Here is a 16,218-nt window from a genome sequence, read left to right as displayed (position 1 = left end):
TTCCTTCCTTCCTTCCTTCCTTCCTTCCTTCCTTCCTTCCTTCCTTCCTTCCTTCCTTCCTTCCTTCCTTCCTTCCTTCCTTCCTTCCTTCCTTCCTTCCTTCCTTCCTTCCTTCCTTCCTTCCTTCCTTCCTTCCTTCCTTCCTTCCTTCCTTCCTTCCTTCCTTCCTTCCTTCCTTCCTTCCTTCCTTCCTTCCTTCCTTCCTTCCTTCCTTCCTTCCTTCCTTCCTTCCTTCCTTCCTTCCTTCCTTCCTTCCTTCCTTCCTTCCTTCCTTCCTTCCTTCCTTCCTTCCTTCCTTCCTTCCTTCCTTCCTTCCTTCCTTCCTTCCTTCCTTCCTTCCTTCCTTCCTTCCTTCCTTCCTTCCTTCCTTCCACTAAGGCCAAAAAAAGAAAGATTGTTTGCTTTTCCGCCACCGACCGACCCAAATCTGGAAAAGGGTTTTACTGTACAAATGAATGCCTATATATCCTGAATTTGAAAATTCCAGAAAAAAGGTTATTTCTTTCAACATTTTTGACATCCTGACAATTTTTTTTTTACAGTTTCTACACATTTCTAAACTGTTTTAAGAACATGAATGAAGTGGTATGCAGTAGAGAAATATCTTAATTTACAACTATTTGGGCTATTTATGAAGCTAATTAAAGGCATACAGTCATGTTTTGGCAATGACCTAAATTTTTTTTTTAAAATTTAATTCGGACCGACCGACCCAATTTTGAAAAAGTTGCGGAGGGCAAGCATCTTTTTTTGGCCCAAGGCAAAAAACTGACTAGGAATTTGGGTTAATTAGTATGCATATTGGACCATGCAGTACTACGCCTGTTGTGTTACATAAAAGTCTGTTGTTCAAAAGGAAATCACACTTGACACCTATTAAGTTACGGGTTTTCTGCAGAGCTTTGAAAAGCACTAAAAGTGCTTTATAGTCTATGAAAACAAAATTCACATTTAAAGGCCTCAAATAAGTCCCTAAAAGTGCTTGACCTTGGCAAATACCTAGTCTCATCAAAAAAACTCCTTGAAGATCCTTTAAAGGGTCATAATAATAACTTGGGAAAAGTGTTTTTTCTACACAATTTTTGGCCAACTTCTGACAAAGTCTGGTGTAGTATTATAGTAGGAATATCTTATGAGTTTAAAATCATGCATTTAATATGTTTTTGTTTAACCCTTTAACTGAGTTTACAACATTCACCGTTGATATATTACTGGAATGTACAATGTCCATTTTCCCATCAAATAATTTGGATTTATATATTTTTATTCAATATATTCAAGCTATTCTGTTGGTATCAGTGAAGAATATTCTGACATAAAGTAAAAAAAAAATAACTACCCCTTTGGATTTGTTTCTATTTTTCAAAAAACATTTCTTAAATTAAAAATTATTTTAACATGCATCATCTACAGACTCATAGCCTATTCATACCCAGTGGTTCTAATCCCACATGGTGTTCTGATGCATTGTGAGCAATCACACATAAATGGGGAGTTTGCTGATTTCAAAGGCCGCAAAATTTAGTATCCTCTTTTAGGAGGATGGTAAAGCAGAATCAATGACTATGTGCATCCACTTTCTGTCTGACCAGAATCGGGCAATTGTAATTGGGCACTTGCATTATAATCAGGCACCCAGTATCAGGAAAACTTGCATTTTAATCGGGCAACCATATTAGCAAGTACACTTTGATTATAATCGAGCACCTGGTATCAGGAAAATGTGCAGTTATTATAATCCAGTACTTTAAAATTGATATTAACTTTTTGCAACTTTTGAATTAGTGCACTCTTTCATTTAATGTGTGTTCATTCAAGCATGAAGTCATAATGAAATTGGTGTCTTTGATGCTATGAATCTGCTGATGATGCATGCCAAATGAGTCTTTTCAATTTAAGAAATTATTTTTGAAATATGGAAACAAATCCAAATGGGTAGTTATTTTTGTTTTGTTCTTTATATTGTAGAACTCCAGAACTTCTTTCACCATCTAAATCATTTCGTACTAGAATGAGAATAAACATTTTTTTTTGGTTTTTCCATTCTCTGTAATAGTCCGGGGGTACTCAAGTTTGGTTTTGGTAGGGACATGCCGCTGAGAATTTGAAAGTGGACCCATAAATATACCAATTTTTCTAGAAATTTGGGCCCATTGATATACCAAAAGTCAAAATTTTCGGCCGAATTTAACCCAAATTTTAACAATTTTGGCTAGATTAGGGAAAAAATTTCCGAAAAAATTGAGAAAATTTTGAAAAAAGGACCCATTGATATACCAAAAGGCTGAAAATGCTACCCATGTTTGCGGCACGTCCCCGTATGGTCATTTGTACTGAGTCCCCCCCCCCCGGGTAATAGTGAGATACTGTAGATGATAGGCATGGTCCAAAATTTTATAGTAGTCTACTACTCAAAATATTGAACCTGCCTATCCTACACAATAGCTAGAGAGGAGAGTAACAATCAGTGATTTGCTCATCTCAAGGATCCTAAATATCATCAAAATTCAGATTTTGGCACCTTTGTTGGTGTCATTGATGTGCTAACATAGCCTGCTATCGTGGTTAAGCCAAAAGTCATGTATTAAAGACAAAATAAGACATTTTACATGAAATTGTAATTTCTTTACTAAAGTAGAGAAATTAGCTACATGTATATGTTTGGGGCTTCAACTTCGTCAGTACTGCATGTTGTTTTCCTCATTTTTCAATTCAAAAATACCTAATGACGATTTCAATAACTTATCCTTCACTTTGAGGCACTTTATAAACATTTTTTTTGCACTTTTGCTGGGAATGGGCCTTTCATATTAAGGGTAGACGCGGTATTGTTGGTCGAAGTAGCCAAAATATCGATTTTCATTATCTAAATCAATATATTATTGAAAAATAACACTTTGATGTTTCGCAAAATTTCATTCTACAAATCATATACTTTGAAAACCTGCTTGATTTATTGTTGTTGATGAGTTATGTACTTTTTACAAAAGTGTTGTTGTTTCAGCCCTCTTTACAACATAACTCAAGAACCACAGGACCTACAAAAGTATATCTGTGATATTTGAATTCTTCTACACACTCGCTATGAAATGATCAATGCAATTTTTGCCAAAGCTCACTACTATTCCCAAGATGATGTGAACTACCAAATTGCAACAGTTTAAAATAGTTGCCAACCTTAAAGTGTAGACAAAATATTTGCAAAAAAAAATTTGTACAATTTTTTTTGCATTTTTTGTGTTTGCTGGGATTTCCCTGTATTTATTACATGTACTGGAATTAGCCCTTCACTATATTGGACCCATCTAAAAATACTATATCTCAGTGACGATCATCGTAAATTGAATCATGCAGTACGCATATTGCATATCAAGTGTTACAAACAATTTCTCCTGATCAAAAGGAAAGCGCGTTTTTTTCATTTCTTGTGTTTGCTGGGATTTCCCCTGTATTTATTACATGTACTGGAATTTGCCCTTTACTATATTGTACCCATCTAAAAATACTATATCTCAGTGACGGTCATCGTAAATTGAATCATGCAGTACGCATATTGAATATCAAGTGTTACAAACAATTTCTCCTGATCAAAAGGAAGGCACACTTGACACCACTTAAGTCACAGAGCCTCAAGTGAGATTACATATAGTGGCTGTCAATTTGAATTTAACCCCTGAGCACCACCTGCCAATCTAACATTGCCTCTGATTGGACAATTACATGATACATTGTATCTTCACTTTAATCACCAATCAGAATGGAGCTTTGCAAATAATGTTGCTGATTGGTCCAATTGATAATGAAATCATTTTTTGGCCAAACTGCAGGTAGTTCTCATAGGATTAAAGGATACATTGTATCTTCACTTTAATCACCAATCAGAATGGAGCTTTGCAAATAATTCACCACATTTTTTTTGTGTGGTGAAATTATTCTAACAATGTTGCTGATTGGTCCAATGGATAATGAAAACATTTTTTGGCCAATCGGCAGGTAGTTCTCATAGGATTAAAGGATATCTATTAGTGTCCAACTCAACTGCTACTTCTTTGCTTTATAAGGTAAAATATGTTAAAGGTTAATTTTGTATGTGCTGTTCATGTCAAGCTTTCTTTCAATATCACACCAAACAATATAATACATAGAACCAAATGATATTTAGGTGCCAAGGTTCTATATATCCATATGTGTTCAAGAAAAGCAGAGCTGTCAACTGTCATGCATTGTCATGACAGTCACGCATTCAGTGACTTTCTCATGCTCTCATGCCAAGGTAGTAAAATCTCACATCAAGGTAGTAAATTTCACACACTGTTATAAAATAAATAATTGAGTCAACCCCCACACACACTTTTTAGATTCTCAAATGCCCTGGCTCAAATAAATGGTCACTGAAATGAATAATTGTAGTCGTGAAATGATAATTCCCTCATTCGAAATAATGACAGTTCTGGAAATGAGTTCCAATTCTTGTGTATTCTTGTGTCCTCATCAAGATGAAAATTATATAGATCTCAGATATTTAAGTCTTATTTTGATGGATTTGAATGTATACAGGTTCAGTGAGGACAAAAATCAAACTGTAAATGACTTTATTCATTTTTCTAACATCTTAATTTTTGTTTTGTTTCCTTTTCTTTTCTTTTTTAGGATCACTACAAAGACTATGACTTTGAACAGAGGTTAAATGTCAGAATCCATGCCTTGCTTTCAAGAAACAAGGATATTCAGTAAGTCAACAGAGGGTCAAGAACAGTACCATGTGGATCTCCCTGGATTCTTGCTTGACTTCAACTGGAAGATATCATAATTCATAGCGTACTAAATGAATCTAGCTTACAGAACAAAGTACTTGATGAGTCTACTAGTGGGCCAACAACAGGTCCTTGTGGAACCATTGCAGGGTACAGATAGAATAAGGTTAGAATGTATGAGTTGGAAGTATAACCATGTGGAACAATTGATGCTCAATTTTGGCCCTAGTAATTATTGAGGCAATATGCACAGCCACTAAATCTGCATCAATCTGGACTTCCTAAATGGGCTATTCCAGTTGAAATCTACACTACCCCTGTGGAAGATTTTGGAAATATCTTCCACAGGGGGAGTATGTTTTTCAAATGTAATTGGTCAGAGTTAATCATTTTGAATCCCATAGGCCTACTCCCCCTGTATTATGGCTTTACTTTTATCTTCCACAACTGGAGTGAGTATTTCAAATGGAAGTTACTCAATTGTCTATTCTATTCAAAACTTATACTCCCTCTGTGGAAGACTTTTGCTAAATCTTCCACAGGAGTAGTGTGGATTTTGGAAGGAATATCCCAATCCAGATCTGCAGTGCGAACATGCATCTCAAAACAACAGTAATGCATGTCATGCAGCGTACGGTAGTGCATCTTAAGCATTGCATTAATTACAGGGACAAAGTAAAACTCGGCCTGACGCACACACAATGCAGTGCAGATTTACACGCAACAAGGGTCCAGTCCACATTTCAATAGAACACATTGATGCGGGCTCGGTCTTGTATGTGAATCATTGTAGCCAAGGTCTTAGCCACAGACCTGTCCTATGTTTTATACAGGCAATCCTGGACTTAGACGGCTTGAAAAATGCCCAGACCATCCATGAGCCCATCCCTGATAAGTGGTGAGATAAGTTTATAGTACTATAGATTTCCTTCAAAAAGTCTTTTTACAATCAAACAACTTAGAGGCTCTGAATGTCTATTAAGGCAATTCCTGATGCATTTACAGTCGCATTGTTGTAGAGGTACCATTTTGATGTTGCAAATTTACGTTGGTCGCAATTTGCCAATTTGTGGCGTGCTCAGGTCGGAATTGCTATGATTGTGTCTGTGTACGGGCATTGTTCCGATGCTAGCTAAAGCTAAAGTTGAAAAAAAGAGCATTGAATGAGGTCTACAATTTATTGCCAAGAATAAATATTTAATACAAAATGTACGTCTAAGTGCATGTGTAAGAGCTTTCCTTTGGAAACTTCAACCTTGTGTTTTACCTCAGTAAAGTAGGTAAGACTGCAATCAAGTTCTTTTATGGTGTATATATTAAGTATATTCCATCCTCATATGTGACCATCCACCACAAAGTGGTAGTAAAGTCAGCTCTAGGTCATTTTCTGTTTATTGCAGATTTTGAAAGAATTCACTTTCAGCTTTAAAATGACGCCTCAACCAGCTTCAACGGACATTTGGAAGTGAAGTTATGGTTCATCAAAGGTCAAATTCCTAATATATCTTACATAGAAATCCATATACTGTTTTGGAAAATTGAAAATGCAGACTTTACGACCAGTTTGTGGTGGATGGGCACATATATGAGGATTGAATATTTCGACTGTAACTGGTATATCTGCAAACTTTGTTGGTCCTTTTAAACATATTTTTATATCGTGGTTAAAAAAGTTGTGTACGTTTCAACAACACCTGTTGTCTTTATCAACACTTGATGGGTAGTGACTGCTATTGGCAACCGACGCTAGAAGTAGTTCCAGTGTTGATCTTGGAGTTGCCAGTCTGTTTTCCTTCAAGGGATTTTCTTGATCCCTGAGTCAGGAACTCATCAAAAATGTGAGAGAGTTGGTACTGTCCTTCGTCTCTGTTCATGGTGGTGCCCCTCCTCTTTCTTATTTCTATAGCCTCCTTTATCCAGCGAGTGTATCTATTTTGCTCTGTGGCGATGACTTGCTGTCACTACCCATCAAGTGTTGATAAAGACAATGGGTGTTGTTGAAACGTACACAAGTAAGTGAACATTCTGGATCAGATACAAAGAACTTTGTTTACCAGTTTACTATACCGATCCTGATGAATCTGTTCAATCATATTTTTATATCATGTCCAAGCTACCAAAAAAGTAAACGAATTGATATCGTAAGTAAAGTTGAAGGATATTATTAGATATTTAATGTGATGTATCTTTCAAAAGTAAGGTGTGAGAGTATTTTTTATTGTTAGAAAGACAAGGAAATAAAAAACAGAAGAAAAGTAACATGAATAACCAATTAAAGCAGCATACCGTAAAAACTCGATAGTTAGCATATGTGCTTACTATCGAGTGCTTTTGAAAACATGTAATTGTACCAAAATCCGGTGCTTTACCAACTGAGCTAATGGGTTGAGACACACATTTGCAGGTTTACTTGTTAATATACATGTATAACTATATGTATCGATGATTTGCTCAAAACCCTTTACACTTTTGTGAATGGGGCTCTTCATGTTTGCATGTTTTAAAAACGCTTGATAGTAAGCACATCGAGTTTTAACGTTATATCCCTGAATACCTTTAACATTTTATGCAAATACCCAGGCCTTCTCTCCTTTAAGTATACACACTCCTCAAAAGAAAACATTGGATATGATGATGATATTTATAATTGTGCTTGATCTTTCATTATATCACTTGTTTCCTAAGTTGCAGATAAAATTCACTCATTACAAATATCCGCCATCACCCACATCGTGAGGGGGAGGGAGGAAAATGGAGGCCAAATTTTAGATTTTGAAGCCATTTTTCAAACGTCACCACGGTCAAGATCAAGTCGCATATTGGGGTGGGGTTGTGTATGTGAAGTGTGTGTGGGTCTATACGTCACATTAGCAGGTATAAGATGCCATCAATGTATCCCCAGGGTGGGGAAAGTCATTAATGTAACCGTACAAAAGATGAACACCCGGTCCCCTCCTCGTTTCTCTGAGGGTAGGGGTCTTAATCATGATCATTAAATGGTACCGAACAACAGAACATATAGAGAATTCATTTATGCATTACGTTGCACTATTAAAGGAGCTCAATTATGATCCGTACCTTCAGATATGTGAGGAGGAGCTGTGAGATCATCTTTTGTGCGGTTACATTAATGACTTTCCCCACCCCCGGGATACATTGAGGGCAAGTTATACCCACTAATATGACGTATAGACCCAAACACACATCACATACACAAACCCATCTCAATATGTGGCTTGACCTTGACCGTGGTGACGTTTGAAAAATGGCTTCAAAATCGAAATTTTAGCCTCCATTTTCCCCTCCCCTCAAGAGCGGGTATTTGTAATGAGTGAATTTTGTTTACAACTTAGGGAACAAGTTATGTAATGAAAGATCAAGCACAATTATCAATAATATGATCATCATATCCAATGTTTTTCAAAAATGCTCATATATTCAACTGATCCTTTAATTATTTTGAGGACTATATGAATGAATTCCTATCACAGAGAGCATGATTGATTACAAGGGTGTCTACACATCACATTTCTCCTTGGAGCTACTCCTGAGCCACTCCAGATTAACCCCAGGGATACTCTGAAGTAGTGTACCTTAAGGCAGGTCAAAAAACAGTGTCATACTTCTAGCATGATTTCCAAGGTGTACCTCCGTAAGAGACAACTCTTTTTAAGGCGCCCCTATAGAGCTGGTCTGTAGCAAAGTACATTTGGATGTTTAATGTTCTCTTTATTTTATGCTTTTATTTACATATTTGTTTTCAGATATATTAGGTTTTACTTTCTCTTATTTTATTGTATTTAAATAAATTCCTTTTAGGTAAAATCATATAATAAAAAAGAAGAGTAAACAAGTAAATATATATGGTCCTGTGTCACAACCCGGGGTACCTTTGTGTTACATAGTAAAAAAATGAAATGTTTCAAATATTTTACCTACACGTCTCATTTGAAGTGGTTCATCCTCCTGAGCATTTTGACACCATTTTTATGGAAATCGGTTAAAAAATGAGAGAGTGCGGGCACAAACAATCACTAAGTAGGTGGGATTTAACCCCACCTCTTTTTTCCACATTTACAATTATTCTGAGCAAGTCTTTTAAATGACCTTCTGTATTTATTTACTTGGTTTAGATGTTTCTGGGAGTTCATTTAGACATTTTTTTACTAGATTCAAATTTTTAATGGGGGTTTTAGATCAAATTTACGATACAAATCCCTCCTCCTAATCCTCCTCCTTCTAAGTGAAAGAATACTCAAGAGACAGTGTTTTGAAATCCAAGCTGCACATCAAAATGTAACAAAACCACTTTTTTGGGTACCACAGTATATGACACAGGATCATATGGGTTTCCCAAGGATTAGCTTCTTTGAAGTAGCTTCAGAGTAGCTCCAACGAGATGTAGCTTCAGGGTTACACCAGGTACATGTAGCTGCAAAGGTAATCTACTGCACTGCTACTTTGCAAATGAGAATCTACATATGTATATAACATAATATATAAAACTTTGTAGGTGTGACTTAATAGTGTCCTCTTTATAATCTTTGATATGAAATCTAATTATACATATTATAATAAAAAATACCTGTAAATTAGCATATTTTTAACTGGTTATACAAAAACATTGTAGGTAGTATAAATGGATAGCAATAAAAACCAATCATGCCTTGTGTTTTATGGAAATGTATTAATCAATGATAAAAATTGCACCCTCAAAAATGAAATGACACCAATGAGTGTGTATATACAGGGTGTATCAAAATGATTGGTACCCATCAGCTTTGTTGTCTAATGAAATGCATCTTTTTTTTCAAATTCAACATTAGATCTTCTTGATCTTCATGCAGCCTTATGGGCCACAGGGCCCGAAGAGGATAGGTAGGTAGGATATAGGTCTTCTTGAAACGACTATAGGCCTATATAATTGCAATAGTTTCATGACCTTTTATTACATAAATCTACAAGTAAGGTGGATGTTATGCTGCATTTTGATCTGGCAGTCTTGGCCATGCTCTCTGGATTTTACCAATATTACCAATCATTTTGATACACACTCTCTCTATGAAACCAGATGGCATCACATCTGAAAGAAAATGTTATGCCAGGTAATCTACATTTGTATATTGCGCCAATAAAGTATCCTTACACTTGGAAACATAATCACAATTTCCAAACTGAAGAATATTGGGGTAAATTTGTTTTTTTAATAGATGCACTATTTAATCCTGCACATTATGACACCACATTGAAACCAATGTGACTTCAAGAGGCAAAGTTACAAGCATTTGATTAGACGAAGGTACAGTTTTAAAAGTGACAAACTGGCCTATTCCAAACTCCACAGACTAGACATCTGGTTTGAGTGGTGAATGGTTAATTTATGCGTTTGGCTTTATTTAAAACAAAAGGAACAAAAGAAAACTGAAACAAAAGAACTGACAAATAAAATGAAAGTTATGAAAAGTACAGAAAAGTAAAAAGTGAAGTAAAAACTGCTTTAATTAACGCTTCATTGAAGAAACTGTATTGTCTCTTTGTTGCGCTTGTTGGAATCTTTTTGCGCCTTGTATAGGCCAGTTTGTCACTTTTAAAACTGGACCTTCGTCTATTCAATTGCTGGTAACTTTACTTCTTGAGATCACATTGGATTCAATGTGGTGTCATAATGTGCAGGATTAGCTAGTGCATCTATTAAAAAAACAAATTTACCCCCAATATTGTTCATTGAAATTGTGATTATTTTTCCAAGTGTAAGGATACTTTATTGGCGCAGTATATTTTGCCAAACCAGACAATTCAAAGAAAATTCAACAGCTATATAGATTAGCTTGTATGAAGGACAGACTGGAGAGGCTACACTTGAACATAGTTATTTTTGTTTAATCAATTTAATTTTTTTTTTTAAATGTTTGAAAAAAAGTAGTTTTTTTTTTGGTGGGGGTGCCACACACAGGTAGATTCTAAGAGGATTTTGCTGGACTATTTGCAATATGGGGTGATTTGTGACCAATTTTGGTGGGATTTTAGGGATTTGAGAAAGATTTAGGTAGATGTGAGATGATTTGTTAGACCTTAGTGGATTTGAAGGATGTCTGCTGCTATGGGTCTGGGTGGAACATATCAGGGACAACTTTCCCTAAAAAGAAAATGTTCCCATATCTTATATAAGGTCTCTTATTCTTCTCTTATTTGGGACACAACGTTAACATAATATTGCAAAATTCTTTCTCTCTCACCTCACACCCAAGAAATGTTTGATTGACGCAACCCCCACCTAACTTAAATATATACTGCCGATCCTGAATACTGTTATTTATTTGTGACCATTTGAAGTTAAAAATGAGTTATAAATAAAGAATTATGTATTTTAACCATTTCATGATATATTTTGTATATCCCTTCAAGTATTTGAAAACAGGAAGTTATCTTTTACACAAAAAATTACAAAAAAAAGAGAGAAAAAAGCAGACCTACCTGCCAAGTGCCAACGCACTTTTTATGTTAAGCCAATCAAACGTTTGTTTTGCCTAATCCCCATGCGTCACAGTTTCTCTTTTGCCATGCCGAATATTCATTTATTCTGTGAAGTCCATGCAAATTACACTTCAAACATGACCAAAATATTATTTCTAAAAACTAAAGAGGAGCCATTAACATTTCCAATATGTCCTGTGTTCATGTATATCAAGTCTTTTACTGCTCAGTGCCAGAAGTTTGGTAAGTGCAATAGCTGCCATGTGTAGATTAGTACAATATACTGTGTTAAAATTGCCAAATGTTCACAGGGCAGTTATTGCACTTGCCTACTTCTGGCACTGAGTAATCTTTACACTGTTAATGACATGACATTATTGAATTTGGTTTAAGTTACAGCTATTTCTTATGAATTTTATGGTGTACATGCCATAAAATGTGTAGTGCCACATCAAAATGCAGAAATATGAGTCCCATCTGTCAAACAATTAATCTCTCAAATAATGCCATGTTGTGTGTGCAACAAATGGACCGTGTATATTGTTTAACAGAGTGTTGATTTCAATGTTACAATTGTTTTGTAGAAACTGTCGCCATCTTCGTAGAACCAATTATTTTTTACGCTTATTCTACACTTTTTATTGGTCTCAGCTGATTACCTTCTAGCAAGTAAATAAGGTACAATGTATAAGTGTTGTCATTGATTTATGTTCAGAAATAAAGTACTTTGGTTAGTAAAAACAAGACTACATTCCTAAGTGCTGGTACTTTCAGATAGTCATACGTCGTACATTCTGTTTGTCCAGTAACTGACCAGTACACAATATTTTGTATCATGACATGTACGTGCACAGCATGTATTATAAACACAGCCAAATTAAAAAGTCGCCACTAGTTCCATCCCCATTTCATCAGAGTCTGATTAGTTTATGGCAAAATAATTTATATAATAATTTTCTATACGTAACACTTTCCTTCGAAGGTTGATACCAAATTTGATACCAAAAGTTTAATCATCGTGAGCATAGGAACGGTTGTTTGGAAATTCATGCAATTTAAAAAATGACAAATTACGAGCTTGAGTGGACTGTAAGGCTTATAAGAAGTTGTAAAGCCTGTACGACACCTTTCTGTGTGCATAATAGCAATCCTCGAGTCATGCTATAAAAATCTATTGTGCCCCCTCTACAGGATTCAACATTTTGCTTCTGAACATGAGTTGTCCCTAAAATGATATTTTGCTATATATTTAAATAGTGCTTAAGATACAATATATTGGTTTTTTAAGAAGTGTAAATAATGAATGAGTTAATGTAAATAATTTTGATGTAATAGTGATTATCATGTATCAGTAGTATAATTATACCCATGCAAGATTTGTTCTTTCATTTGCTTCAATACCAAGGTTAAGTTTTCTGTGCGCAGTGCATGGAAATGGATGTGATAAAAGGCATCAGGCAGTGACCCGGGCAGTGAATGATATTATGTTTCCATAGCCTGGCATTTACATTATTTATAGTACCTACACAAGTCGCTGTTTTATGTATTAATTGAAGACTGAGATCCCAGCAAAGACAAAACATTTTCGACATCATTCGCAAATGGTTAGAAAAGGTTGCCAGAAAACGTTCAAATTCAGAGATATCCCGTACAATGTTGCTTGTATGTGCAGGTGGTGAGCGCCGTGCTAAATTCAGTAAATTTCCTTTGTCAGCCGTGTAATTGAATGGGATTATTTTGAAATTTTAAAAAGCTTAAAATATAACAAGTAGGCCTATGTTAATAAATAATATTAATACAAGCATAAAACCGTTGGGGTTCGATAATGAACCCCACAAAACTAACCTTCAATTAATAAAATACAGTAAAATTTGATTATTACTGGGTGAGAGTCGCTGTGATGGTTTTGCTGTGTTGGTTAGGCTCCGATCACTCAGTATGCAAATTGAACAGCACATACCAGTGATCATGACAGCTGCGAAATTCAGTCCCAATTTACTGTGTTCTGATTGTATGGAAAGTGCCATACGGCTGAGCAGTTTTGCCGTCTCTCTCTATCATGCCACTCGCCGCCTGTGTACATGTAAGGGAACAAACCAAAAGTTCAATGATGTCCTTTAAACAATAGTCCTTTGTGGTGGGAAGTAATGTATGTTTAGCATGGTTTCAAAATTTGGATTTAGTTGTCTGGAGGGAGAAGAAAAATACCAACAACTCGATGCATGGGATTTGTCTTGGTTTGAAAATTTAATTTTTGAATTATTAATTGCCGGGATAAGTTACACATTACGTTTTGTTACCTGGAGAGATTTGATCATGTCTCACCTCCTTTTTCAGCCAAATCAACGGTAATAACTCTTGTAGTGAGGGATCAACATTTAACCACAAATTGCCTCAGGCAAAACTCACATCCTGGGAACCAAATACCACACAAGGTCATTTTTATGTAACTCATTGACCCACGTGTGCCATATACTGCCTCTAGCTATGACAGCCTGATGATGTGGTCAACTCAGGTAGTGAAACGTAATGATATACTGCATCAGTCATTGTCAATCAGAGGTGTACTGATCAATGGTAATCGTTGGCAATCAGGCATACTAATTGGGAAAGGAGGTGAAAAAGTTTGGTGTTCTTGACAACAACAGACGTCAGTGCACAAAAACCATGGGAATTGTAGGAGGAAAGTGATATGGTGCCGTAGTGACAAATCTCTGCATGATTAAACATAATTTGTGACATAATCTGGTCCATGGTGCCAAAGGAGGCAAATTTGAAACTGGTAAAAATATGGAGTAAAAACAATAGAATACATAAGAAAATACACATCACCAAACCTCCTAACTTGAGAAACAAGTATGCTAGACCTTTGGTGTTTTCAGTATATGATAGCCTAATGTTACTACAGGGTAATAATTATAGTAACTCAATTTTCAAAAATGCCTCCTTTGGCCCCCATGGAGCAGATCATGTGACATATAATACGATAGGGGATTAGTGCATCATGCACAAATTATGCGATGTCCAGAAACCAATTTCAAAATAAGGCCAAAACAAGTATGCCTTTTCTCTTGTTTCCTATATATGTGTAAGCAATACTATAATTGTTCCCATCGTGGATTTTGATGACAGCTTCACTAACAAGTGGAGTTTACAGTGTGTAATTGGGCTGTTCCAGTCAAAATCTATATACCCTGTGGAAGATATGACATTATTCTTCCACACAGGGGGTGTAGATATCAATTGGAGTCACTCATTCAGGTAATCCCATTTGATATTCATACTTACTGTGTGGGAGATACATTAAAGGTCATGTCTTCCATAGGGTGGATGGATTTCATTGGAATAGCCCCTTGAAGACTGAAGTAGGATGCAAACGTTTATTAGTTCTAAGGAAATGTTGGTAATTATCTCAAGTAAAGATTTTCAATGAGGATGAGGTATTGTTGGTTGAAGCAGCCAAAAAAAAATCGATTTTCATTATCTATCAATATATTATTGAAAAAGAACATTTTGATGTTTTGCAAAAGTTTATTTTACAAATCATGTACTTTGAAAACTTGTTTAATTAATTGTTGTGAATGAGTTATGTCCGTTTTACAATAGACTACTCCGTAGTCCACTTGCCCATTGTCATGATTGTGCATACTCTGGATATTGCACTTAAGCTTAAAACTCCGATTTAATTAATTTGTGCACAATTGATAGATTTTCACAACTGATCATCTTTTCAGTCACCGTACTCCCTCTGTATGTTAGCTTCCCAAGTGGACTACTGACTTTGGATTGCGGTTAACATTTTTAACATGGGACTCTATGGAGAGTTAGGCCAATTTCTGGCCTCACTAAAATTGGTCATGATGTAATGCATCTTTAAATAAATCTGGCTTGTGATTGGTCGCCCAGATCTCGTTATTGTTTAAATCCTCCTGACACGTACCATTAGCATTAACTATACATGGTACACATCTATCTTTGGAATGCGGCGCTTTTGTGCTGGCGCGAAAGTTGGTGGATGAACTTACGCATCTAGCGCGTATTGTACCACCATGCTTAGTCTTGTGGTTAGATTTGATTGATAAACAAGTATGATTGACAGTGTGTTTTAGAGAACGAAGTCCCTGGGTAAAGTTCTGCTTAAAAGTGGAAGTCCATAGTCGATTTTTAACTCGTAATAAACTGGCAGATTCTAAAATTAGAATTGGTCAGTATTGAAGTGCCATTATAGTTTATGCCATTATGATATGTTGCATTCAATAATATAATCCTACGTATACTTTACTTTTACTGTCACAAATATAATTATATAAAATTTTTTCATAACCATTTTATACTAGTATTTTACAACATAAATCAAGAACCCCAGGACCTACAGTAGTATATCTATGATATTTGAATTCTTCTATACACTCGCTATGAAATTATCAATGCAATTTGCCAAAACTCACTACCATTCGCAAGATGCTGTGAACTACCAAATCGCAACAGTTTAAAATAGTTGCTAACTTTAAGTTCAGAATAAAAACAAATTAAAAGTATATTTTTATCTTTCTTGATGCTCATAAATAGTCAATAGTCATAGTTAAATAAATTTGAGAGCTGAATGAAATTATCATTAACAAATAATTGGAATTGCTGAAATTCAAGTAGATGAAGAAATCAGGTGCAGAATAAATAAACAAATGTAGATATTTATATAGCGCTTTATGCCGTAAACATCCTCAAAGTGCTTTACATTTATTCTGCCATCATTAGAATATGTCAGAACCACGTTTGCTGCCTACAAATGATGCATGGTTCATCGGTACAACAACTGTGACTACCCCTAACAGTTTCTTATTGCACCTGGGTGGGGCGAGGCAAAGCGCCTTACCCAAGGGCACAATTAAACATTGGTGGGACGGGGACTCGAATCCACACACGTCGAGCAAGCTCTCAGATTATGAGTCCCAAGGCTGTAACCACTGGGCCACCGTGTCTTGAATGCAAT

The 16,218-nt window shown here is 35.7% G+C and overlaps 1 protein-coding gene across 1 annotated transcript in view; it reads left to right on the top strand.

Moving 5' to 3' along the window:
• LOC140162751 (tetratricopeptide repeat protein 39C-like) overlaps positions 1 to 13,421 on the top strand; it is a 59,562-nt gene extending 46,141 nt beyond the window's left edge. The window contains exon 12 of the mRNA XM_072186043.1: positions 4,651 to 13,421. Within this exon, the coding sequence (XP_072042144.1) occupies positions 4,651 to 4,734 (84 nt within the window). The 3' untranslated portion in view covers positions 4,735 to 13,421. The remainder of the gene's footprint in view (positions 1 to 4,650) is intronic.
• The last annotated feature ends 2,797 nt before the right edge of the window (positions 13,422 to 16,218 follow it).

Source organism: Amphiura filiformis, chromosome 10, assembly GCF_039555335.1.
Source record: "Amphiura filiformis chromosome 10, Afil_fr2py, whole genome shotgun sequence".
NCBI classification, from domain to species: domain Eukaryota; kingdom Metazoa; phylum Echinodermata; class Ophiuroidea; order Amphilepidida; family Amphiuridae; genus Amphiura; species Amphiura filiformis.
The sequence above is the reverse complement of the archived record's forward strand: the minus strand, read 5'-3'. Positions and strand labels throughout refer to the sequence as shown.